This window comes from Rhinopithecus bieti, unplaced genomic scaffold, assembly GCF_001698545.2.
Source record: "Rhinopithecus bieti isolate Rb0 unplaced genomic scaffold, ASM169854v2 scaffold_44745, whole genome shotgun sequence".
Classification (NCBI taxonomy): Eukaryota; Metazoa; Chordata; class Mammalia; order Primates; family Cercopithecidae; genus Rhinopithecus; species Rhinopithecus bieti.
The window spans coordinates 17,771-43,340 of NW_016818280.1; the positions used below are offsets into that span (position 1 = coordinate 17,771).

Below are 25,570 nucleotides of genomic sequence, written 5' to 3' on the forward strand. Positions count from 1 at the left end.
CACATCACTGGTGTGGGGACAGATTTGGAGGGGGCTGGCTGTTTCTCTGCCTACTCTGTGAGGGGGTGCTGCAAGACCCCAGGGCCCACCCTCAGCCATCCCTGGGAAGGCGGCCTCCTGGGCTGAGGTTGAGGTGCTATGGGGAACTAGGGAGCCCAGAGTGGCTGCCCCTCCCTGCTGTGTCATCCCTGGGACTCAGGGTCTGCTCTGGCCAGAGTCCCTGATACAAGGTGCAGGGAGGGGCCTTGGCCCAGCCTCTGCAGGGTTCCAGGGTGGGTGGACTGGCATGGAGAGGCCCTGTCCCCAGAGAACCCCTACCTCAGTTAAACCACCGCTCTGGTCAAAACTACCTGCTCAAAATCACCTGGGGATGATCATGGTGATAAGGATAGTGGTGATGAGGATGGGGGTGGGCAGGGATCTTGGAGCCCACATTGTGTGCCCTGTCTCCTGGCCTCGCAAGATGGCCAGCAAGGCACTTGCCTCAGTCAGTGCCTCATCTGAGGAGTGGCGTTAACAGTCTCCCCCTCACTGTACTATGGGAGGATGCAGCACAGGAATGTCCTGAAACCTCCAGGAATGAGGAAAGACTGCACCTTGGGCTGTCCCAGGGAGGCAAGGGACCCTCATTCCTTACTCCCTTTCCCTTGTCCTCTTCCCCTTCCCATCCTTGGGCCAGGGCATCTGCCCAGGGATATCTGGTGTCCACCCAGTACTGACCCACTGATCACCTGGGGCTTCCTATCCTTGTGTGAGATCAGCCCCAGTCTGCCCTCTATCTAAGGGCCTTACACAGAACTGGTGTGATGATAGTGGTGATGATAGTGCTGATGACGAAGATGATGATGGTGACAAGGATGTGGATGCTGATGGTGATGCTGGTGATGAGGATGAGGATGGTGATGAGGATGAGGATGGTGGTGATGGTGACAAGGATAAGGAGGGTGTGTAGGTGATGAGGATGCTGATGGTGATGATGGTGACAAGGATGAGGATGGTGATGATAGTGATGATGGTGATGAGGATGAGGAGGGTGATGATGGTGATGAGGATGAGGTTGGTGATGCTGATGATGGTGATGATAGTGATGAGGATAAGGATGATGGTGATGATGGTGATGAGGATGCTGATGATGGTGATTGAGATGTTGATGGTGATGAGGTGACAAGGATGAGGATGGTGATGGTGATGATAGTGATGAGGATGCTGATGGTGATGATGAGGATGGTGATGGGAATGCTGAGGATGAGGATGGTGATGATGGTTATAGTGATGGTGATGAGGATAAGGATGATGGTGACGATGGTGATGATGATAGTAATGGTGGTGATGAGGATGATGGTGATGTTGATGAGGATGGTGATGATGATAGTGATGGTGATATTGATAGTGATAGTGATGATGGTGATGAGGATGGTGATGCTAGTGATGTGATGATGGTGGTGAGGATGGTGATGCTCGTGATGTGATGATGGTGGTGAGGATGGTGAGGGTGGTGATAGTGATGAGGATGGTGATGATGATAGTGATGGTGATGATGGTGTTGAGGATGGTGATGATGTTGATGGTGATAGTGATGGTGATGATGGTGATAGTGATGGTGATGGTGGTGATGAGGATGGTGATGATGATAGGGATGGTGATAGTGATGGTGATGATGGTGTTGAGGATGGTGATGATGGTGATGGTGATAGTGATGGTGATGATGGTGATAGTGATGGTGATGATGGTGTTGAGGATAGTGATGATGAGGATGGTGATGATGATAGTGATGATGATAGTGATGGTGATGATGGTAATGGTGATGGTGTTGAGGATGGTGATGGTGATGAGGATGAGGATGGTGATGATGATGATAGTGATGGTGATGATGGTAATGGTGATAATGGTGTTGAGGATGGTGATGATGATAGTGATGGTGATGATGGTGTTGAGGATGGTGATGATGATAGTGATGGTGATAGTGATGGTGATGATGGTGTTGAGGATGGTGATTATGGTGATGAGAATGGTGATGATGATAGTGATGGTGATCATGGTGATGAGGATGGTGATGATGGTGATGAGGATGGTGATGATAGTGGTGGTGACAGTGATGGTGGTGATAGTGATGAGGATGGTAATGGTGATAATGGTGATGATGGTGATGATGATGATGGTGATAGTGGTGGTGAGGATGGTAATGAGGATGGTGATGATGATAGGATGGTGATGGTGTTGAGGATGGTGATGATGATAGTGATGGTGATAGTGATGGTGATGATGGTGTTGAGGATGGTGATTATGGTGATGAGAATGGTGATGATGATAGTGATGGTGATCATGGTGATGAGGATGGTGATGATGGTGATGAGGATGGTGATGATAGTGGTGGTGACAGTGATGATGGTGATAGTGATGAGGATGGTAATGGTGATAATGGTGATGATGGTGATGATGATGGTGGTGATAGTAGTGGTGAGGATGGTAATGAGGATGGTGATGATGATAGGATGGTGATGGTGATGATAAGTATGTTTACAATGATGATAACAAGGACAGAAAATGCCTCCGCAGCCTAGTTTTCCTTCACAGTCTTGGCCATGGGTCTGCAGGAGCAACCAGGCCTGAGGCCGTGGAGGGTGGTCCAGGGCATCCTGTTTGCAAGGAGGAACTGCACACCCTTTCCTCTCTGGTTTCCTGGACCAAGTGTTCTCATCTTTAATATTTCTTTGTTCTTAACTGTGAAGATCCCTTTAGCAGAGTCTGGAATCCTCATGTCCTGGGAAGTACATTGACATGGATCTGCCCCAGTCACCTCTTTCCAGGTCCTGTCCACCCAGGGAGGCAGCTTGATGTTAATGGCTCATAAACCACCTTGGTGTGACCTGGCCAGAGTCCCTGATACAAGGTGCAGGGAGGGGCCTTGGCCCAGCCTTTGCAGGGTTCCAGGGTGGGTGGACTGGCATGGAGAGCCCCTGTCCCCAGAGAACCCCTACCTCAATTAAACCACCGCCCTGCTCAAAACTACCTGCACTGGATTTGTCTCCTCTGAAGTACCACCCGAGTCCTTTCCTCCCAAGTCGGACTGTGTCATTCAGCACTTCCTCTGCTGTTCCCCTCTCCTTACAACCATTCTGTTCTCTTTGTGTGTGTGTGTGTGTGTGTGTAATCCCAGCTACTCAGGAGGCTGTGTGAGCCACCCCTCCCAACTTATTTGTGTTAAGTTGTCCTATTTTATGCACGTTTGACTGAGCCTCCTGACAGCCTCTTTACAAAAATGATATTTTTCTTTTGACCTGCGGAGTATTTCGGTATTTCTGAGTCTCCTTCTTGTCTAGAACCTCTCACCCTAGGCCTCCATGCGATGTTGACCTTGCCCAGGTCTCCACAGAGCTGAGCCTGCACTGAAGTTGCTAGGCTCTTTTCACCTGGGTATGTGACTTCAGCAGGACCGTGGTCTTCTCTGACCCTTGGTTTCCTTTTCATTAGGTGGGGGTCTGAGTGAACTGCTGGGGCCATTGTGAGGGTGAAGGTGGCAGCACCCACACTCGGCTTGCTCACAAACCAGGTTGGCAAACTGTTGATGTGAATGGTGTGATACTAAATAATTCCAGCTTTGTGGGCCACACAGTGTGTCATAACAACTCAGCTCTGCTGTTGTCGCGGGAAAGCAGCCATGGACAATGCGTGAACACATAGGTGTGGCTGGCCGCCAATAACACATCCTTTACAGAAGCAGCAGCCAGCCCTTGGGCCAGTTTGCCAGGTGCCAGTAGAACAGGAGGCCAAGGCCCGTCGGCTCTGAAAAGGGTTCCACTCCAGCCCCCGGACACGGAGCTCTGGACTCAACTGGAGGAATTCCAATGGGAGCGTCCCAGGCTGAGGAGAATCCTCTGCCACCTCTTGGACACCTCATCCCCTGGGGAGCGCTGGATCCCACTGGCCCTGCCTGACTGGGCTTCTCCGTGGTCTTACCAGGCACTGCTCCTGTGCCATGGGCCAGCTGCTGCCCCCAGCTCAGTTTCTAATGTGAAGAGCTGGGCGGTCCCTGGGATGGCTCCAATGGGAGCCTGTCCAGCTGCTCTCCTGCTGACTGAAGCTGATCCGAGGCTGCTGAGAACAAGCCGGCAAGAGCCTCAGGACCCACACGTGTCTTTTCACAGCAGAATAAATTCTGCTCGGGCAGAGGCCGCTCGCCTGCCTGGTTGATCATGTTTTACAAGTGCCGAGGGCGAGAGAACGCATGGGGATGTGCCCACCCGTCTTCCTTCACTGCAGTGGCGTGCAGACCCTCCAGCCGGGCCCTGGCTCCTGGGAGGGGCTCACATCCCAGCAACCCTCTACTGCTCCGTGGACTCTGCCTGAGCCCTGACCAGCCTGGGGGCTCTTATTGTGTGTTTCCAGCATGCATGCCTATTGTGTACACCCCCAGGGGTCCCCATTGCATGCACTGAGTCTGTGCTCCTGGCTCGTGCACCCTGAGCATGTGCTCTTGTACTTCCTCCTGCCCTGTCAAGGCCAACACTCTGGGCTCACAGGCAGTGGTCAGCCTTGTGCATGCAGCAGATTTAGGGCCCTGGGGGAGTATGGGAGGGCTGGGGCTTAGGTCTGGATGCTAGCCCATGGGAATGGAGGGCTAGGCACCAGGTACTGGGCAGGGTCAGGCAGGCAGATGGGTCTGGGAGGCAGGTATATGGCAATGCTGGGCCCAGGCCTGGCTCAGGGTGCATCCCCAGGGTGGGAGCATGCCAGCTACCGGCCACTTCCTCATTAGCATCCTCTGGGGACTCAGCTCGCTGTGGCTGCTGGATTGAATTAACTGTGGGACCAAGATGAGCCCTTGGTGGAGACAGAATTCTCCAGATAATTAGGCAGCGGGTGTTTGTTGGCTCCTGATAGAGCGTGGAGGAGCAGGGTGGGCTCTAGCCTCCTGTGGGGCAAGGGAATACTGGCTGTGCCCTGGGCTGGGTGAGGCCTCCACTGGGCAGAGCCCCCAGGGACCCCCAGTGTGGGGCTCACTGGGGTGGGAGCCGAGGAGGGTGCACCTCCAGTGAGGGGTGTGTGGGCTGGATGGGGCAAGGTTCTGGAGCCCTCCACACAGGCAGCCCAGCCTTGACCAAACATGAATCCTTGAGGCCTAGGTGCCAGGCCAAGGATCCTGCCCACTAGGAGCTCTGCCAAGACCCTTTGGCTGGCAGTGGGCTCCTGGGCTCCTGCCAACATCCTCATGCTGCCTGGGGCCAGCTCAGGCCTCTGTGTCTCCTAACCCTCCCGTAGGGTACCTGTCGTGCAGCAGGGTGGCCACCCGTGGTCAGCTGGCCCTGGACCGTGAGTGCCTGGAACCTGGCTCCTCGGCCTGGTCTTGTGCGGGCAGCACTCCGCACAGCACCTGCGACAGGGGCCACTTTACACCTTGCCAAGGGACAGAGGGAGGGCCAAGGGAGTAGATGATCTTGCACGTTGTGGCCCACATTGATGTGTCCTTGGGGTGAGGGTGCCATCCAGTGCTGCCAGCTCTCACCTGGGCCAGGCCATCCTCTGCTAGCTTCAGGGTCTTTGACTTGAAAGGTGTACCCTCTCAGGGTGCCCTACTGGCTGGAAACAGGACTGTGGGGCTCAGGTTAGAAGCTGGGGTGGCTGAGCCTTTACTGCCCAGCAAGACCTTTCAACACCCCTGGGGCCATGAGGCTGGGAGGCCTGCTAGCCCCCGGGGCTGTGGCTTCTCCTGCTTTACTTGTTATTATTTGTCTGACAATATATTTAATTATAAGATTTTATGTACTTTCAGGCACGTTTCTTGTAAGTAGCATATGACTGGATTTGACCTTTGATGGTGTTTGCTATTGATTATACCCACACCAGTTCTCATGTTCCTCATCTGTAAAATGGGTCAATAAACTTGACACCCCCTCCAAGAGAATTTGCTGGACTGAAGGGCCCAGCCCATGGCCTGGCTGCTGGCCCTGGACCCACCCACATCTTGTTGTCTCTGGTGAGCCCAGCATAACAGGGCAGGGACAAGCCCTGCTGGCCAGGGCAAGGCGTGGAGCCAAAAGGGCTGAGGGAGCACCAGGCACACTCAGGAGGCCAGTCCCGAAGGCTCCCACACTGGGCCTCAGTTTCCTCCACAGCATGTAGCTAGCTAGGCCTGGAGCTGCTTCAGTCTGGGCCCAGTGCCCTCTCACCATGGCAGGTGTCCTTGCCTGGTATTGACCTCAACTGCCTACCCCGCCACCGCAGCCAAGATTAACAAGGAGCAGGGGCCAGGGCCAGGGCAACAGGGGCTGGTACCCACTTCCTTAGGAGATTCAGGACCCCTCAAGGGCAGACTGCCCCCACCAGGAGCTGCTGCCAACCTCCTGCCCCAGCACCCGGAGCCCTGGAAGGGCACAGGAAACGCCGTGGGAATTCTGGCTGCCCCTGCACGTGTCTGTGGGCCTGAGGATGGATGGCGGGTGGGTGTGCATGTGAGAAGCAAGCGAGGACTGGGGGACAGATGGGTGGGGGGGCGGGGGGAGTGAGTCAGTGGTGGAGGGCCAGGAGTGGGGAGCAGGCGTGGGAGGGGTGCCCTGACCCTCTGTGGTGTGGGGATGACACAGGCCCACCACCCCCGCCCAGAGCTATTTCTGGCCTTGGTGCACTGAGCTGTGGCCTCCTGTTCTGCCTCATAACTGTGGTCTGTGACGTGACCGCCTCACGGGGACATGGCTAGTGTCTGAGAGGATCCTGAGCTGACTGCTGTCCCGGCTGTGCTACAGCTGGCCCCACCCCCAGCCCCAGCCCTCTGCAGCCTCTTACCCCAGCCCTGGGAAGCAGCAGCTCAGAACCTCCCTGGAGATTCCCCTCCCAGCCACCCTTGGCACAGGAGCACGCTGCCTGCCCCTCTGCACGTGGCCTGCAGCCCAGCCCCTCCGTACCCTCCCCCATTACTAGCCAGGCCACCAGCCTTCATGCTTGGGCAGGACACGCCTCGTGGTCCCTCTGGGCAGCACTGTGACTGTCTCCCTTGGCCACCTCTCCGCCTGGGTAGTCTGGGGTGGGGCAGGGCAGGGCTTAACCACTCACTGCCTAGTTTCCTAATCTGTAAATGTATTGCTGACTCACATCTTTTTATAGCAGGTGATGGGACCCTCCGGTGATCACAGCCCAGGGGCGGCATCGGGGCCTGAGGGCGCCGAGCTATGTGCGATGAAAGCCGGTGCTTGGGGCCTCCACAGCTGCCTGCCCTGCGCTGCCTCCTGGCCTCGCTGGGCAGAGGCAGAGGCATCCCTGTGGGACCTCAACCCAGGCTTGGCAGGGCACGGAGGTGGGCGGGGCCCCAGGAACAGTTGGGGCCAGGGACGACATGAAGAAGGCCATCCCTACTCGGCTCGGCTTAGCTACCTGGGCTGCTGGGGTGAGCTGCTGACCTCAGCAGCCGCCTGCCTGCCTGCCAGCTGGGCACATCCCTAGAACCTCCCACCGCCACCTCCCCATCCCCTTTCTCCACCCCTCACCTCTGCTCCTGCCCTCCTCACCCACCTCCCTCTGCCTCCTCTCACTTCCTCTCCCCTCCCCCTCCCTCCTCACTCCCTCCTGTGGTGAACATGAACAGCCCTCCACTCAGCGGAGCTGATGGTGCAGGTGCCCACCTGGGCCGCCTGTTGCTCCCGTCAGGGGGATGTGTCCTGGACTGTTTGCTGCCCAGCCTCCTAGGCCCTCAGCCTGGTAATCCTGGGTCCTGCCCTGCCCAGTCTGGCTGCTGCAGGGAGAGGCCCTGGGTCAGTATCCGGTCATTGTCCCCCCCTGGGAAAGCTCAGAGCCTTCCAGGCAGGAGAGCCAGCCCTCCCCAGACCGTGGCTCCGGAGCCAGGCCTGGGCTAAGACAGGAGCTCCCAGCTATAACCCAGCCCTGACAGCCAGTAGGGCCATCCTCCGGGGGAGTCCCAGGAGGAGACCCTGGAGGAAAGAAGAGATGCAAATTGGCCTGGGAGGGTGGGAGAGGCACAGATGTGCCAGTTTGTGTGCAGCTTGGAGACGGAGGAGAGCCTGCTGGGGCCCTCACAGGCTCAGGTGGCCGCAGGGCTGTCCTGGGTGGGGACGGTGGACAGGCACACTCTCCATGGTTTCTTTGTGAGAGCTGGGGCCATGGCAGGGCTGGTTGCTCACCCCATATACAGGGGGCAGGAAGGACAGAGCTCACACTGGATGATCTGTGAGAACTGGGACCAGGGTGAGACTGGGTGAGAGTGGAAAGTGGGGTGATGGCAGGCAGGGAGGCCAGGCTGTCTCTAGAAGGACAGTAGAGTATCCTGTTAGAGTTGGCCGGGCAGATAGAAGAGAGAGAAAGACAGATAGAGGGCCAGAGAGACCTTGTGGCCTTGAGGCTGCAGAGCCCAGGGAACAGGTCAGGGGCCACGGGCCAGGGAGGTCTTTTGGGGTTGTAAGGGGCTGCAGTCCACCATGGGGACAGGGAGGAGGCCGGTGAGTCACAGGTCTGGCCCCCTGGGGTGGGGTCAGAGGATGCCCTCCCACCACCTGGCTGGGTCTCCCTCACTCCAGGGCCCCAGCTGTGAAGACAAACCCATGCTACAAAGTTGGGTTTGATTATCTCATAAAAAGATGCCCCCTCCTGCTCGCGCAGCAGAGGGGTTGCCATGGAGACCAGCGGGCAGGCCCCAAGGGGGGCCGGGCTGGAGCCAATTACCGTGGCTGCAGCGAGGAGAGAGCCCACCTCACCCGACTCTCAGAAGTTGGTTTACGAAAAGCAGTTGTCTCGGCAGGAACCGAGCCGTGTCTTTGCGCCCAATACCCACTTCCTGGCAGAACTGAGCGCCACTTGGCCACTCCCCCATGTCCTCCCTTGTCTCCCCTGACCCCGCACCACTGTGTGGCTCAGTTCTGGCTCCTCACTGGGGCCATGTTTAGAGTGGACACAGCAGCTTTGGGAGGGAGGAGATCCCTGAGCACAGGGCTCAGTTCAGGGGGAGTGAGCTGAGCCCCAACCACAGCCAGACTCACAGCCCACCGCTTCAGGCCTAGAGCCACAGGACGGTGGTGGGATGGTGGCGCGGCTCAGTGGTGGTGTGGCAGGCGTGGCCACCATGGGTGGCTAGTCTTGGTGGGTGCAGCCACACCGTATGGTTGGTGACAAGGCTCAGTTGGTGACCCCCACAGTCGGTGGTGTGGTGTGGTCCGTAATGTGAGTCCTGACCCTGCCCCCAGAGCACCTGGGGCCTCCACCCCACCTGGCCCCAGGACAGGAAGTGCCATTTACATAGCACAGTTTTCTCTCTGGTGACAGCAGGTGAGACAGCAATGGGGAGCTAGCATGGTCAGGCCCCACTTTCCTAGGAAGAGTGTATAGGAAGAGAGCAGAGAGGGTGTCTGCAGTTTAAAGAGAACCCAAGGCCAGGTGCTTTCCTCGCCCAGCCCACCTAGGGAGGGGCCTCTGGACTCCCATCCCTGGGCTGCCATTTCCCTGGTAGCCAACAAATGGCCCTGGGGCTGGGAGTGTGGCAGAGGAGGCCCCCAGGCTGTGGGGAAAGGGGTCTCAGGACCTGTGAACCTGAGTCTGGGAGGACGCACATGCCCAGCGATCACTGCGCGTTCTGGGCTTGCTGGGCTCTGTGTTTGGGGCATCTGCACTGTCTGCCCAAGTAGACAGGACCCAGTGGGGCAGGGGCCCCATGCGGGTGGGAGGGCCCCAGGGTCACAGTTCTGGGTTGGGGAAGCTGGCCTGTGGTCCACTCATTCCTCCTGCCTGGCTCCAACCCCAGCACTTAGCTGGCCTCCTGTCTGCAGAATCCTGCTCTTAGCCAGCTGCTGAGGAAGGTGTTAGCTGTCAATGCAGGTGTTAGCTGATAACTCAAGTGTTGGCTGATAAGCTATAACCCTCCCAGGGGGATTCACATTTTAATAGACTCACTCCTGAAGGCGGAAAGAATTTTCAGCATTGGAAAGGGGTGGGGGCTCAATGGTGGAATGAGAGGCAGGAAAGCTTACTCCGGAGTGGGTGACCCCACTGGTGAGACCAGCTCTGGATGTGGCACCCCAGCAGGTACTACTGCCCATGCAGGGCCTTGGTGAAGCCCCGGGTGTATTTGGCCCTGTAATGGAGGAGGGGTTACAGGCCCCTGGGGCTGAAGGAGAACCCACTGGGAGGCTGTCCTTGCTGATGGCATCTGGGTGGGAGGGGTGCAGGCAGCTGGCACTGCAGGGGTTGGCTGGGGAGGAGTGAACTCCTCCCAGGGAGGAGATGGAGCAGAGAATGAGGCCAGGGGGCGGAGGCTTCAGGAGGGGTTCCTGCCAAGTCAGGAAGTGCTTGAAAGGAGGATGTGTGGAGGAGGGAGCAGCCTGCCTGGGTGGTTGTGGGACGTGACTCCTCCTCCCGAGCCCTGGACACACTCGCCCTCCACCTCCACCCTTGGGCATCCAGGAGCTTGTTTCTGAGATAGCAGAGGTACCCAGAGGGACCCCAGCCCCGCTGCAGTGTTTCCTAGGCCCTGTGGGTGGAACCCCCCGTGGGAGCCCCGGAGACTCGTGCAGTGCGGGCTCTGTGTTCACCGGAGTCCTGAGGAGGTGCCTGCAGTTGCCAGTGCCCATTCCAGGAGGCCTTCAAGTGAGTGCCCCTGGTGACCCAGTGGGCTGCTCCCGGGTGTGTGGGCACCAGATGTGTGGTATGGGGAGTCTGCAGATGTGGCTTCCAGGGTGGAGTGTGTGACTCCAAGGCATGTTCTAGCCCAGCGTTGTCCATGAGGCCTGTGAAGCAGGGATCCCAACACCGCGATTACCAGGGTGGTGGCCACATCTTGGACCTAGCCCCAGGCCTTCCTGAGACCCAATCCCCAGGGCCCACCTGGCTCTAGCAAAACCTCCAACTTCTCCAGTACCCCTGCCCTGCCTGCTAACCACTCTGTCTTCTGCCCGCAGGGAGCCGGCTGCTGGCATGGGTGCTCTGGCTGCAGGCCTGGCGGGTGGCAGCCCCGTGCCCAGGCGCCTGTGTATGCTACAATGAGCCCAAGGTGACAACAAGCTGCCCCCAGCAGGGCCTTCAGGCTGTGCCCGCGGCGGGCATCCCTGCTCCAGCCAGCGGCACTTCCTGACACGGCCAAACGCGCATCTCACATGTGGCCAGCTGGGGCCAGCTTTCCGCGCCTGCCGCAACCTCACCATCCCTGTGGCTGCAACTCGAATGTTGCTGGCCCGAAGTGACGCCGGCCGGCCTTCACTTGGCCTGGCCCTCCTGGAGCAGCTGGCCTCAGCGAGCAACGGCACAGCTCCGGTCGTGGACGCTCTGCACCTTCCACGAGCCTGGGCGCCTGCACACGCGCACCTGGAAACCGCCTGCGGCCTGCAGGAGCGGGTCAGGGGCCTGTTCCGTGGCCTGGCTGCCCTGCAGTACTCTACCGCAGGACAGGACGCGCTGCAGGCGCTGCTGAATGACACCTTGACCGCGACTGGGCAACCTCACCACTCTCTGCACGGGCACCGGCATCTCCAGCGTGCCCCGAGCAGCGTGCCTTCCGCGGCTGTACAGGGGGTGGCCTCCGACCGTCTCCTGCGCACCAGAACCGGCCTGGCACACGTGCTCCGCATGCCTTTCGTGACCTTGGCCGGCCTCATGACACTGCTATCTGTTTGCCAACATCTATCAGCGCTGGGGCACACCCGAGGCCGCTGGCCCCCTGGCGTGCCCTGCAGTACCTGAGAGCTCAACGACAACCCCCCTGGGTGTGTGACTGCCGGCCACGCCCGCCTCTGGGCCCTGGCTGCAGAGTTTCGCGGCTCCTCCTCAGGTGCCCTGGCAGGCCTCCCACATCGCCTGGCTTGGTCGTCGACTCTGATACGCATAGCTGCCAATGACCATGCAGGGCTGCGCTGTGGCCATCGCCTTTACATACCAATCGGACGGCAGGCCACCGAGAGGAAGCCGCTGGGCTTCTCAAAGTGCTGCGCAACAGACGCCGCCGACAACGGCCCTCGGGCTGAGCCTGGGAGACAGGCTTCGGGACAGGTTACAATGCAGAAGGGACGGCGTGCCGCCTGGGACGCCCCCAGGCAACTGCTCTGGCCCACGGACATTCAACTGACTCGCGCCCTTTGGGACTCTGCCTGGGCTCTGCTGAGCCCGCTCAACGGCAGGCGCCGAGGGCTCTGAGCCACCAGGGTTCCCAACCTCAGGCCTCGCCGAGGCCAGGCCGTTCCCTGGCAAGACAGCCCGCAGCACTGCCGTCTGGGCCAGGCAGGTCACCGGGTGCGGGACTTGGTGACTCAGAGGGCTCAGGTGCCCTCCACAGCTCGGCCTGCAGCCTTCGGCCCGCCTGGGCCGCTGGCACTCGGTGCTTCTGGACAGTGCTGGGGCCCTGGGCTGACCTCCCAGCGGACCGACGAGAGGTACTCAGCAGCCAGGGTTTTGTACATAGCGGGGTCTCTCTCGCCACGTCGCAGGCCAGCCGGCAGCCGACCGTGGGCAGGCCAGCCTCCCTGACGGACGCCTCCCGCCCACACACCCCAATCTCCACCCCATCATGGTTTACAGGTTTGGCGGCAGCGTTGTTCGCAAACCGCTCGCTCACCACGCCCAGATCGCGGATATAAGAGATATGCCATGTTATTACTTGTGTAAAAATATCGGAACGACGTGAGTAAGTAGCTCTTTCTTAAGCTGATGGCCTCTCGGCTGGGTGGCTGTGGGCAGATGAGAAGCAGTGGGTGGCGCGGACGGGCACCCTCGCCTCATCACAAAGGCCAGAAGAAGGGGAGTTGCCTTGCACCGACGGGTGGGACAGGCTGGGACAGCACGGGCAACATCAGGTGCCCCTGCCCCCCGCAGCCGCACAGATGGAGCGTGCTTGGTGGCTGACGCATGAGGCCTGGCGATGGAGCAGGCATCGCCAGGTCCTGGGTCTGGAGATAGGCAGCCACCCTGCGGGGAACATTTGCTCTGGGGCCCTCCACCGCTAGTCGCCTGCCCGGCAGCCCCAGGAGGCAGGCGGAGATTGAGGACGACATGTCCTACCGCCTCGCAGGTGCGGAGAGAGGTCCTTTAGGACAGTTGGAGCGCGTCAGGCGCTTGGCTCAAGCCAGTGGGGGTTCATGACCCTTACACCAGTTTTGTGACACCACTGCCAGGTGGTCACACGAGACTACCACATGTCAGTGCCCGGGGCACCCCCACTTACACCATACCCACACCCCAAACACAAGCCCTCGTGGGTCTGCATGTCCCTACACCCATGTATGCATACACGCATGCACACACAGCAGGGCAGGGAACACATCCACACACAGGCACACACCATGGACTCGAGAGCAGCACATGCATCCAGGCAAAAATACGCACAGGCAGAAATATGCACAGGCACACTTTCCCACGGCCTGGGCAGAAGAGGACTCAGAAACAAAAGGGAAGGGCCACGTGGCCAGGAAGCCTTCCCAGGAAAGGGCCCCCTCCCCACCAGGGCAGTGGCTGGGGAGGGGGAGAGGGAGAAAACAGTGGCGTGGGGAGGGTGTGGGGAGCGTTGCTGGTGGAGCCAGATGGTCGTGGGGGCGGCCGGGGCTCCAAAAGCCTGGGGGAAGGAGAAGCAGGGAGAAGAAGGGGGGAGGACGCGCCTAGCAGCCAAGGCCCCAGCTCCACCACCAGCTTCTCTGTGCCTGTGCTGCGGCCCAAGGCGGGAGCTCAGACCCCTACCATCAAGCACAGGGCAGAGTCAGGATGCGGTGGTTCTGTCTGACCCGTACCCTCCTCAGGATCATCCCACATGCACTGTCTCTTCTGAGAGACCCTGTGCCTGTGCCCATAGATGCTGAGGCCACCCCAAGTGGCTGCCCACACCTCCACCTGCAGTTTGCCCCTTTGCTCACCTGAGCTCTAGGGCCAGTAGCCTTGCCCCAGAGCTGGGGGCAGCTCAGGCAAGGCAGCCCTGCAGGGGTGGGGTACTGTTTGCCCAGGGCTACCTCTGCAGCCTTCTGGGCCCAGGAGACCGTTGGCAGCCCCAGCAGAGGCCTCTCTGTGGACAGCCTGGTGTCAAGATTTTGTGCAGTCTCTGCCCTGTGCCTGGAGCTCCACCATCAGCACCTCTGGCACCCCCAGTCTCTGCAACCCCACGACCAGGCCCAGGAGTCTGCCAGGCTGTGCCTGGGCACTGGCATGGGCAGGGTTTTATTAATCCAGTTTTTCTCCCAAGTGGCTCCTGTCATGCCTGAGAAGATACAGCCAAACTGCTGGATCTGGGGTAGGGCTCTCAGCTGAGGCTGGGGGCTCCTTGCAGTCAGAGCCAGGAAACCGAAGTCACCCATTTCCAAAGAGCCTTGAGCCCCACCTGAGCGACCCACCTGCAGTGGATGCTGGTGCCCTCAGTGGCTTGTGGAAGGACAGCAGGTCCTGCCTCAGCTTGTACACCTCCCAGGATGAGGAGTTCATTACCTCTGCTGGGCCCACTCCTCACTAAGAAGCAGGCATCTGTCGCCCTCAGGACACCTTCGGGGCTGTCACCACCAGCTGCCCTCAGGGCTCTGCACCCTCCCCTCCAGGCCACAGTGGGGGCCTGTGCAGTGGCAGGGGTGGGGAGTTGGGCACAGTCCGACCAGGCCTGAGGAGGGGGTGAGAGGATCCAGAAGGAAGTGGACGAGTTTTAAGTTGGACTCAGTAGGATGCATGGACACTCCCATGGGGTAGAGGCGGCAGGCAGGGCTCCCAGGCGTCCGCCCTAAGCAGCCGGCACGGGGCGCGCGTCCCTGAGGTGGGGGCGCCGAGAGGAGCGGCCGCTTTGTCAAGGCCCAGAAGACATCTGGGCGGGGGTGTCGTGTGGGCTGTGCAGGCTGAGCTCAGCAGAGGGGCCCGGCTGGAGGACACATTTGGGAGTCGTGAGCACTTGGGTGATATTTACAGCCCAGGAAGAGATGAGCTCACCGGCCAGCCGCTGCTGACGAGGGGCCGGGAGGGGGCGGGGCATTGGACCAGGGCCCAGGGACTCAGCTCCTTCCTGCGCCCACCCTGGCACTCCCCAGCTCTGCCTGACCAGCCCTGGCCGGCTGGGCCCCTGAGGTCAGGTGCTGGACCAGGCAGGGGGTGAGGGTGTGGCAGCTGGTGCCCAGCCTTGATCAACCAGACCTCAGAGCAGGTGCAGGAAGCTAATTAAAGCTGCGTGAATCAGCCTTGAGTGTATCAAACCCTGGCCCCCCACCCCATGTGGGTTGCTGGTCTACCACAGACTCTCCTGGCCCCGTCCAAAGATGCCTGGCCAGCCCCAAGGCGCCCTGTGGACTGAATCCTTCACAGTTCATGAGCCTGTCCCTGTGTCGCAGGCCCAGCCAGGGCAGCACCACCCAGCACAATTGGTGGAGGTGACAGCTGGGGCTGGGCTCACTGTGGCTGCAGCCGTCCTGGGTGGGGGATAGGGGCAAGCAACCCTCAGATGTTGGGCCCAGGCTGGGCTGCTCCCGGGGATCCCTCTCAGCCACCCCGACTCCACCCCTGCAGCCCTGGGGGCTGAGCTGTACCGCAGCTGCCCTGCACAGCTGTCTGCCCAAGGCTGCAGGGGGGGCCCTTTCCTTGGATGGCAGTGCCTGCCCCCTGTTTATTTGGCTGCCCAGGGCTTTGCATAGTAATTGGGAGAATTATTTTTTAATCCTTAAATTAGTTCTGAAATAATAGAAGCTGCCGAATGTTCAGCAGCCGATGGTAAACTAATGTCCAGCGAGACTGAGAACATGCAAGTTGAGAGGGAGGCAAGTGTTTGTGGTGTGAGCTGGGGCCCAGGGGCTGGCCACTGCGGTGGCAGCAGGGGTGAGGGCTCCTCACTGCCAGGCTGCCTGCAGCTGGCAGCCTCCCTGGGGAGGATGGGCACCTCACACTCACATCCCTGCTGGAAGACACTGCTAATGTCCCCAGGGCACAGTGAGGAAACGGAGGCCCAGAGGCATGAAGCGACGTGTGGGGCAGGATTGGACCCAAGGCCACGCGGGAGCAGACCCTTTGCTGCCAACTGTGTCTGTGCCCCAGAGTGCTGCGCTGCTTCTCCATCCCAGTGCCTGGGGACATCACAAGACCCTGGGTGTCAATTCCCTCCACTGTGCCAGTCGGTCTGGGGATGTCACTCAGGGGTGGCACACTGAGCTGTGGCGGGCTTGTGACTGAGGCAGCTCTGTGTCTGGTCAGCTGACCTTCAGGCCACCTCTGGCCACAGTGAGGAAGCGCAATTTCCCCCAAGGTGCCCGCCTGGTGGCCACCCTCATGTCCAGATTTCTCACTGGTGGCTTTGGCCTTAGTCCTGCCTGGACCCCAGCTGACTCCTTTTCCCACCCTGCTCCGGGTGAGGCCACTCCAGAGCCCTGCCCTGCAGCCCAGCCCCTGTGTACACCACAGCCTGGGCTTGGCAGGGCTCCCCACGTGAGGCCCGGGTGGGAAAAGTGCAATGACCACTGTCAGCAAAGGGCGTATCTCAGCGCACCCCCCGGGGCACAGCAGCTCAAGGACCCCATTGTGCCAAGGCCTTGGAGAGTGGCTGTGATGGGCGTGAGCCCAGTGGCCCCCAGAGCCCCACTCCTGTTGGGAGGGTGCATGTGTCAGGGCCAAGGGCTCCCCAGCAGCTGGCCTGACCCCAAAGTGCCAACCCTAGGTCTAGAGGCGGAGCTCCATGGAGGAGGCCGTGGGACTTCCCTGGTTGGTCAGGCTTCTCCAGGGCTGGGGCCTGGTGCTATTATCTTCTCCTGGGGGAGGTGGGGCTCTGCCAGGGCACACCTCTCCAGAAGCCCTTCCAGGTAGGTCGCACTCCCTACCCACCTCTATGCTGCAGGGAAGTCCTGATCCCAGGGGCAGGGGACACTTGCCGGGCCAAGCCTGGAGATCTGAGCCAGTGGGTGGAGGAGCAGGCACCTGTCCAGCCTCGTCTCTCCTATGGCTCCCAATCCCCAGCCCCCAGCCCCAGAACTCCTTAGGATCTTCTTCTTGGTCCTTCCACTTTGCTCAGTATTGAGTTCTGACCCCACTCCCTTCTCCAAGAAGCTCTCCCTGATCCTCCAGCCTGGTTCTCACCCAGCCAGGTGGTCATGGAGTGGATCCCTAGTGCCCAGACTCGCACGGCCAGAGCCAGGAGCAGGTCACTACCCCTCAATAGCCCTCTGCTTTTGTGCCTGTTTTGAGGAATGAGTAAACCCTCATGGAAGAAGAGGTCCCTGCTTGGGTCCAGCCTTCGAGGAGCTCACAGAGGGCCATGATGGCTGAGGCCTCCAGCGGAAGGGCCAGACAGGGTGCTTCTGCTTCTGCCACACAGGCCCAAAGCTGAGGCGAGGCTGCCCCTCTCTCCAACTGTCCCCACCCACAACCTGTCTTCTTGGATTCAGACCACAGGACCAAGCTCGAGCCTGATTCCCCAGGCCCCAGAAAACCAAGGGAGCCCCCCAAGGCCACACAGTAAGCAGTGGAACCAGGCTGGGCTGGGCTGGCTGCCTGAGCCCCTCTCACGCCCTGTGGACCCCCCAGAGCTGGCCTAGGGACTCCTGACCCTGACCTCAGTGGAGGAGCACCCAACCTGACATTCTGAGAGTCACACAGGCAGCACTTTCTTGGCACGAACAGCAGATTGCATGTGGGGTCAGCAGAGGCCTGCTGACTAGGGGACAGGGCCAGGCTCACAGCCACCAGAGCACAGGAAAGGGTGCCAAGCTAGGCAGGAGTCCTGCCCTCCCAGCCTGTACTGTGGCTGGGCTCAACGGAAGGTCCCTCTCTCTCTGACCAGTTGGCCATGCATTTATTAGGCACCTGCTGTGTGCTGGCGAAACAGGAAAGGTCCCCTTCCTTGTTCCCTTCATAGGACATGCAATGAGGATGTGGCCTGCTTCAGTGCTCTGCCGCTCAGATCTCTAGGTGAACATACAGACGAGCAGGCTGTGGAGGTCCAACCCCACGGCAGTGTCTAGGGGTGAATGTTTACAGCCGAAGCCCCAGTGAGCCTGTGTTACAGGGTGCTCTTTTAGTTTTGCTGTTTTAGTTTAGTTCTCTATAGATGGCTTCTGTTACTCAGTTCAATTAAACCCCAATTAGAGCCCTGCCTCATTGCAAGGACAGAGGGCTTTCTGCATCCCAAGGTTCTTGCCTTGCTGTAAGAATTGGACCGCATGTGGGCTCAGAGAATGAGTGCAAGGTTTTATTAAGTGGAGGTAGCAGATAGGGGAAGCCAGAAGGGGACAGAGTGGGAAGGTTTTCCCCTAGAGTCGGGCCTGGGCTCTCCTCTGGCTGCCCCAGCCAAACTCCAGGTCATTCTCTGCTGGTTGGTAGCCTGCCGGCATGCCGGTGCCTGTCAGTGCGTTCCTCTCGACGTCCAGCTGGTAGAGTGCTCCTCTGCCAATCCGCTCCTCTCCACGTCCAGCAGCTTGTGTGTGCCTGCTAGGGTCTGGGGGGTTTTATAGGCATAGGATGGGGGTGTGGCAGGCCAGAGTGGTCTTGGGAAGTGCAAAAATGCCTGTCCTCACCTAGGTCTGTGGGATGGAGCCCCAGCCAGGGACCACACCCTCCTCTACCCAGCACTTCCCCTTTTCCCTATCATTTAAAAGGACCAAGCTCTTCCTTTCCCAGCACTCCCGTATCACCGCAAGGAACTCATGGGCCTCCTTCCTGGAGGTTGCTGCTGAAGCTGCAGGCATCACCCCCTGGGAGAGAGAGGGCCTTGCCTGGGCCTGGGCTGCTGTCAGGCCATGTGGATGCGGGGAGGCCATGTTTTGGAAGCCTGAGGGAGGAGCCGCACGTTGTCCCTGCACATGGCCCAGCCTCAGACACTAGACAAAGTGAGGGACAGAGAATGGCCCCTTCTGCAGACGCAGTGCACCCAGCCCGGCCCGCAACGAGCCTCTCCTGCAGGGGCAGCCTCCACAGGAAGGGCCAATTAAACTCACCACCGACTGGCCCAACCAACACCGGTGAACAGGAGGCCTCCGATTTGTCTTCACAAAGGGCTGTGCAGAGATTTATGGGCAATAAATGAACATCCATCTCGAGGCAGGCAGAGGAGCGGCGGCAGGGCTGGCAGGGCGGGGGCAGCCCCCTCTGATCGCGGCACGGAAGCCGCATTAATGACGCTTACCAAGGAGAGACAAGGCTGAGGCTGGCAGGGCCACTCACCAAGGAAGGTGAAAAATAAATGTGAACAATTAGGGAATGATGAAGACCTTGCAGGGAGAACACCTCGATACACACCTCGAGGCCAGCCTGGCAGGGTCTGGGGACGCCGAGCCAGGGACCTGAAGGGGTAGGGTAGCGGGCAGCCTACAGGAGGGGCACGGAGACAGCCTGGTGCTGCTGCACAATTATTTTTGAAAAATGACGGAACAGAGAGGAAGAGTGGAGGTGGGGCGGGGGACTGCAGCCTCCAGGGGTACCGGGGGTTTCTGGGAGGCAGTCGCTGCTACCTTCAGGGGGAGCAGGAGGGTCTTGAGACCTTGGGAGCCAGGGTCCCAGCCTCCAAAGCCCTCCCTGAGGTCCCTTAGCCGACAGGAGTGGAGGAGTCACAGCCCTGCCCCTCTAGGCTCCCCTGTGGCCACTCCAGCCTCCAGCCCCACCCCTCCACCTCAGCTGTTGGGTCTGAGCACCCGCCCTGTCCATCCATCCCTGTATGCCTCTCCGTTCACCCACTGCTTCAACAGACCATCCCCTACTCCTCTCAACAGGCCCTGCTCTGCAGGGGAACCACAGACAGAGGCCCTCCCATCCCCAGGTCAGGATCATCTGGGACCCCCGCTGCGGCTGAGGACCCCTCCAGATCTGCAGAGGGACAAACTGGCCATGAGGCCACAGCCAAGCCTGACTTGGGTGGGGATCCAGCCTGGGGCAGTCCTGCTGCTGCCTCCCACCCCCCGACATCCTGTCATGCTCAGGAAATCTGGTGGCACCAACTCCCCAGATCCCTCCTGGCCCCACCTCTGGGCCTGGTCGGGGGATCCGGAGGATCGCATCAGCCCTGCCTGCCTGCTGTGGGCCTGCGGGTAGCTGTGCCTAGGGGCATAGGGGAACGAAACTGCACCCCAAGCTCACTCTCCACTTTCAGGTTACCCTAAACACCAAGTCTGTGCAGATTTTCGCACCCCATGAGACTTATTCTGTAAAAGCTGGTCTCAATTAACACAGGCAAACAGAAGAACCCAGCACTACATTCTGGAAATAGGACACCCTTGCCAGGATGAGGGGGTGCCCGGCACTATCCCCAAGGCAGCCACAGGCCTCAGCGGGCACTGGGGAATTGGTGCAGACCCTGCCCAGAGCCCTCCCCTCCTCGAGGGACGGGACAGTGGGGCCCTCACCCACCAACTCCCCACATGGCAGACATTTCTAGGCACTTCTAGGCTAGCCAAGGGGGACAGAGCAGCTCCCCAGAGGCGCAGGCGCGGCCTGCCGACAGTAGAGCTCGGGGTCTGCACTCCAGGTCCCCATGCCCATCAGCACCCACCCAGTTCAGCAGGGATAGCAGTGTTCCCTGCCCAGCCACTCCCACAACACCACCCAGGTTGGGGGCAGGCTCCCAATGCCTGGTGACAGCAGTGCCACCAGGCCTGCGGGTAGGGGTCACCATGTCATCACTACAGATGAAGAGAGGGCGGCCAAGGAGTGCCATATGGATGCAGCCTGTCCATGGGGGTGCCCGCTCTGCACCCAGAGCTGCCTCCTGCCCAGGACGCCCTGGACAGGGCCCCGTCACAGTGCTGAGTCACAGATGCCAGCAGAAGGCTGGACAGAAGCAACTCGGGAGCCTGAGGATGGGGAACACAGCCTGCCAAGTTTCCCCAGGTTTCCAGGGAACAGTGAGAGGGCCAGGCCAGGCCACAAGAACTAGGGCCCTTATGCCCAGAACCAAGCAAGACGTGGGGGAAGTGGGATCCCCTGTGAGTCCAGGGCCCCAGCTGACCCCAGTCCCTCCCTGGGCCCACTGGGGTGTCCCTGCAGAGACTGGCTGGGCCAGCGGCCTGAAGGCCAAAGTAGGTGGGACCATCCTCACCGAAGCCGGCCTCAGTTCTCAAGGCCATGCTATGGAGCCAGTGCCATCTGGACCCTCTGGGTCAAGCAAAGGGTGTGTGCTAACCAAAGGCAGGCCCTCAAGGATGCCAAAGGCCTGCGAATGCCCAGTGGACCGTGAAAACCTGCTGACAAACCCTGCGGATTTTGCAGCCACAAGGAGGGAGGGTGACTGCCCTTCAGAGCCAAAGGATTTCACTGGAAGCCACTCTTTTGGCAAAAGCAGCCAAGTGATAACCAGGCCTTCACCTGTGTCTTAGGCTGAGCCACAGTGGACCAGGAAACTGCAAGGAAGGCCACAGGGAGCCCACCTTCCAGGGTCGGCGAAGGGCCCAGCCCCTCAGTCCCATCCTTCCACTGACCCGTGCCCACCTCCAGGGCGGGGGAGGGATGAGGGCCACCCTGGCAGCTGCCTGCTGGATGGAGCCTCAGTGACCTCGTCAGCCGCTGAAGGTGTTCCAGGAGGAGAGGTACATGGTCCTACACCCAACCTTCTCCACCCAAGACCCAGCCTGAGACCAGGAACAGCGTCTGCCATCCTGAGTTCACAGGACCCGCCAGAGCCAGAGCTGGGCCACTGAGGACAGCCAGCTCAGCTGAGGGGCAGTGCCTCCTAGGACGTCCTGGTTGCCGAGACTGGGCCACCTGCCATGCTGGCCATAGTCTGTCTCAGTTGGGGTATGTCTGTCTCCTGCGGCCCCTAGGGCTGGGCCCCACAGTCCCACTGGGTACAAGGAGGGACCTGGGGCTGCCAAAGAAGGAAAAGCTGGGCAGGCAGCAGGGGGCCTGGGAAGCGTATTGGGGGGCTGGAGGAGCTGCAAGTGTCACAGGCCAGGAGTGCACACCAGGGTCCCAGCGCCTGCAGCCCCTCACCTTGCACCCTGCATGCCACAGAATACCCAGGCAGAGCCGAGCATGACACCCTCCAGTCCAGGGACTCTCCCTGCCTCAGAGAGAGGCTGAGTCACACTTGCCCCACAGAGAGCCAGGCTGTGGCATCTGAGGCCTTCTCCTGCTGTGGGCATCACAGCTGCATACCCTGATAGCCACTCAGTTCCTGAGAATCCCTGGAAGGAGGGACTCGCTTCTCCCCACCCACTGGCTGGGCAGGAAGGCAGGGATAGCCTGTGTGCAGAGGGAACAGTCCGTACAGGGGCCCTGAGGACCACTCACCCGGAGCCTGACCCTTTTGGGGGGTGTGGTGCTGAGCCAGCAGGAGGCCAAAGGAGGGGTGGGAGTGACCCTGGACACCTGTGGAAACACAGGGCCTCGTGGTCCACCCCACCTGGCTGTGGGCCCTGGGTCCCCTGGCCGGCATGGGCTGCCTCCTCATTGCAGTGCCTTCCCTGCTCCGGCTGCTCTCCAGCTCTCCATGCATCAAGCTGGAAACAGAGCAGGAGCGCAGGAATGCAGGATTTGACTTGCAAAATTGGGGCAAAGCAATACTAATAAGGCCAGGCTTACAAGGCTGGGGGTGGGGCTGAATCCAGACCCTGAGGGCAGGAGAATGACTGGGGTCTGGCGGGCAAGGGTGCGGGTGGAGGAGGGAGGGCTTAGGGGACCCTGGGTCTGTCATCCTGCCCCTGCCACACTCAGGGCTGGGGAACTCCATACCTGCCAATCCCAGAGCCCTAGGTAGGTAAAGCCAGGATGGGGGCACCAGCCCATGGTGTGTGGCACCTCCACCCTTCCCTGAGCCCTTGTGGGGAGGGGACTGGGCAGGGACTGTCCCCTCCCACACACAATGTGGTCTCTCTCCCACAGCCCTCCTGCCCCAGCCGGACACCCTCTGCAGTGGCCAGAGTGCAAGTGGCCCTCAGTCCCGAGCCAAGTGTCTCACCCTGCTCCTCTGCCCCTCCCCTCCCTGGCTGACCAGCCTCCAGCCTCCAGACCCTCCATGGGGACTCGGGGACTGGCAGGGTGGCCCAGTAGGGCCCTGGTGCTGAGCTGGGCTGTGAGATGGGTGGCCAAGGTGACATGGAGGGAAAGCGTGCTGAGGGGTGCGGGTGGTGCTTTCGTGGACTCACTCCCCTGCCGATCCTCCAGCTCCAAGCCCAGGCCTGGGGAAGCTGGGCCCAGGAGAGGTTGTTGATCCCAGGGCCAGGGAGGTCCACACTGTCTAGTCTCTTTTCACCAGGCCCTTCTCCCGCTCCCGGGAACCACCCCCAAGACAGGGTTTAGACCCTGGGAGCCGCTCAGGCAGGGCACTGGATGGGTAGGTCTCCCTCCCCCACCTCACCTACCTGACTCAGGATTTCCAGACAGCTCTAATAGGGGAGGGACCCAGGACCCTGGCGCCCCTCCAAACAGGGCAGGCCCCAGGGTGGGGGCTGCCGCTCCTCACCCCACACACTTTGACTAAAATGAAAACGGCATGTCCTTGTACCTGGGGTCTGTGACTTGGGGGACCCTGGCCTGGCCTGGGGCGTCATGTGCAGTGTCCTGCTAGAGAGGTGCCCAGGCCCATGCCCCACCAGAGCTGTGTAGCCCCCACCCGCTCCCCACCTGTGTGCTGCTCCCTGAGACTCCAAGGTGGGTCCTGGCCGCCGGCGGGCACCTCTGGTGGGCTCTGACGCCCAGGCTAGTTCTGCAGGGTCAGGTCCTGCACCCAGACATGCCGGCTCAGGAGTCTGGCAGGCTTGGCCCCACACAGGCCCCAGGGGAGAAAGGCACCCTCCCCAGGCTCACAGCACCATCCCCACAGTTCTGCACAGTCCAAGTGCTGGGCTGCTGTCAAAGGCCCTGTCATCACGGCAGGCTGGCTGGGCCCCAGGGCTCCCTCTGCACTCCCTACACCTGCCCTGCCCCAACAAGCCCCTCCTAATTGGGCTTTCTCCCTTACACAGCGCCATAGCCTCTCTTTTCTGTTCTGTTGACGTCGGCACAATCTTTGCTCACTGAAGCCTGGCGGGAGTGGAGAGGCCAGTGCAGCCGAAATAGCTCTCAGCCCCTGGAGCCTGCAGCCGGAGCAGAGAGTGTTCCCGGGGGTGGGGACGGCCTCCCCTGCTCAGGCCACCGCTTGGTTCAGGATCCAGACAGCTCCCACGAAACTCAGGAAGCCCGATGTCCAGCTCAGGGCCCGACAGCATGGGGCCAAGACAAAATGTGCCGGCACCAGCCTGGGCAGTCAGACTCAGAGGGACCTAAGAGCCAGCATCACCTCACCCGCCACGCAGCCACCGGCCAGCTGGGGAGCCACGGAGGCTTGAGGCTCAAAGGTGCCTTTCCCCCCGACGGACTACCTCCTCCACAGGATCTCTTGGTTCTTGTTAAAAATGCGAGTCCAGGCCCCTTTGTTAGAGGGTGGGTTGGCAAGGGTTTTTTGGTTTTTTTTTTTGTTTTGCGGGGTGGGGTGAAGGTGTTGTCTTGGGCTGAGCCAGTGCCCTGGGTGACTCCTGTGATTGGGTACATTTAGGACACAGACCCCAAAATGCTGCCCCTCAAACGGAGAGAATTCAGCAAGAATGACCAGGAATGAGTGTTGTGATTTTTTTAACTGGGGAAACTACAGATAGGGGCCCAGATGGGAGCACAAGGCTGACGGGGGACTGGGCAGGGCCGCTGTACTGGCCACCTGCTGCTGGTGGCCCTGGGGGTCCCATCACCTCCCCATGCCTCAGTTGCCTCTTCTGTAACAGGGTGCAATGGTGAGAATCACAGCAATGCTAGCAAAGGCAAGAGCCCTGGAGCTGAGGGACTCAGCTATGCCGAAGTCCAGACCGTCCCAGTGGCACCCAGACCCACTCCTCCTCAGCCTGGCTGGCGGCTTATGGCATGAACTTGCTAAGAAACATGCACAGCACAGCACCGCAAGCTGGGCCCAGGAAGGGGCAAGCCAGGAGCCATGCATGGACTCCCATGCACCCGCACATGTGCACAGGACACAGGGGGGTGATCGGAGCACAGCCCCCACCTGTCACCCAGCTGGTTATCTGTCCAGGCTGGGATGTCAGCAGACATTCTCTTTTGGGTTCATGTCTCTGTAGCTCCCTCCCCCAGCCTGTGTTCCCTGGTCTGGGGTCTTGGGTGTGCCGGCTGGATCCTCACCTAAGGCTCGTCATACATGGGCCCCCCTCATCACCAGGCAGCCCATGCCAGCCAGACACATTGCCAGCCAATGACCCTCACTGGGGCATAGCTCCTGAGGCAGCACTGTGTGGTGAGACCCCAGCTCCTGGGACTTGAGCTTCCGTCATGGGCGCTGAGCTGCCCCAGTGGGCTTTCCCTGACATGCCAGCCCAAGGAAGCCCCCTGGTGCCCACACTGGCATTTTCTGGCACCTCCAGGGGCTCGCTGGTGCTCACCTCATAGCCCTCCCATCTGCGGAGAGCCAGCCTGGCTGATTCCAAGCAGCAAATGGTGCTGCTGCCAGGAAGGCTGCCCCCAGGCTTGGGCGGGGTCTGCAGTCTTGGTCTTCTCCCTGGGCAGCAGCTGACCTGGCTGTGGACCCCTGCACCCAGTGCAGCAACCGGGGGTGTGGGAGAGAGTGGCCTGGGGGGTCTGTTCTGAGAAGGGCCCAGAAGCCAGAGATCCCATAACCCAGCCCCACTCAGGGCTCACCCGGGCTCTTGAGTGCTGCATGCTGTGTTACTCGCCAGCGGCTCGG

At 60.3% G+C, this 25,570-nt stretch overlaps 1 protein-coding gene across 1 annotated transcript; it reads left to right on the forward strand.

The window, feature by feature from the left end:
• Nucleotides 1-784: 784 nt before the first annotated feature.
• Nucleotides 785-17,456, forward strand: RTN4R (reticulon 4 receptor; the record flags this gene model as incomplete). Its single annotated transcript, XM_017856635.1, is given in 15 exon segments — nucleotides 785-899; nucleotides 5,260-5,310; nucleotides 10,411-10,581; nucleotides 10,893-11,098; nucleotides 11,101-11,232; nucleotides 11,234-11,288; nucleotides 11,291-11,521; nucleotides 11,524-11,717; nucleotides 11,719-11,997; nucleotides 11,999-12,143; nucleotides 12,176-12,211; nucleotides 12,214-12,301; nucleotides 12,927-12,991; nucleotides 16,151-16,276; nucleotides 17,446-17,456. Coding segments are annotated over 15 exon segments (1,905 nt in total), but the record flags the coding sequence as incomplete, so codon positions are not given.
• Nucleotides 17,457-25,570: the final 8,114 nt, after the last annotated feature.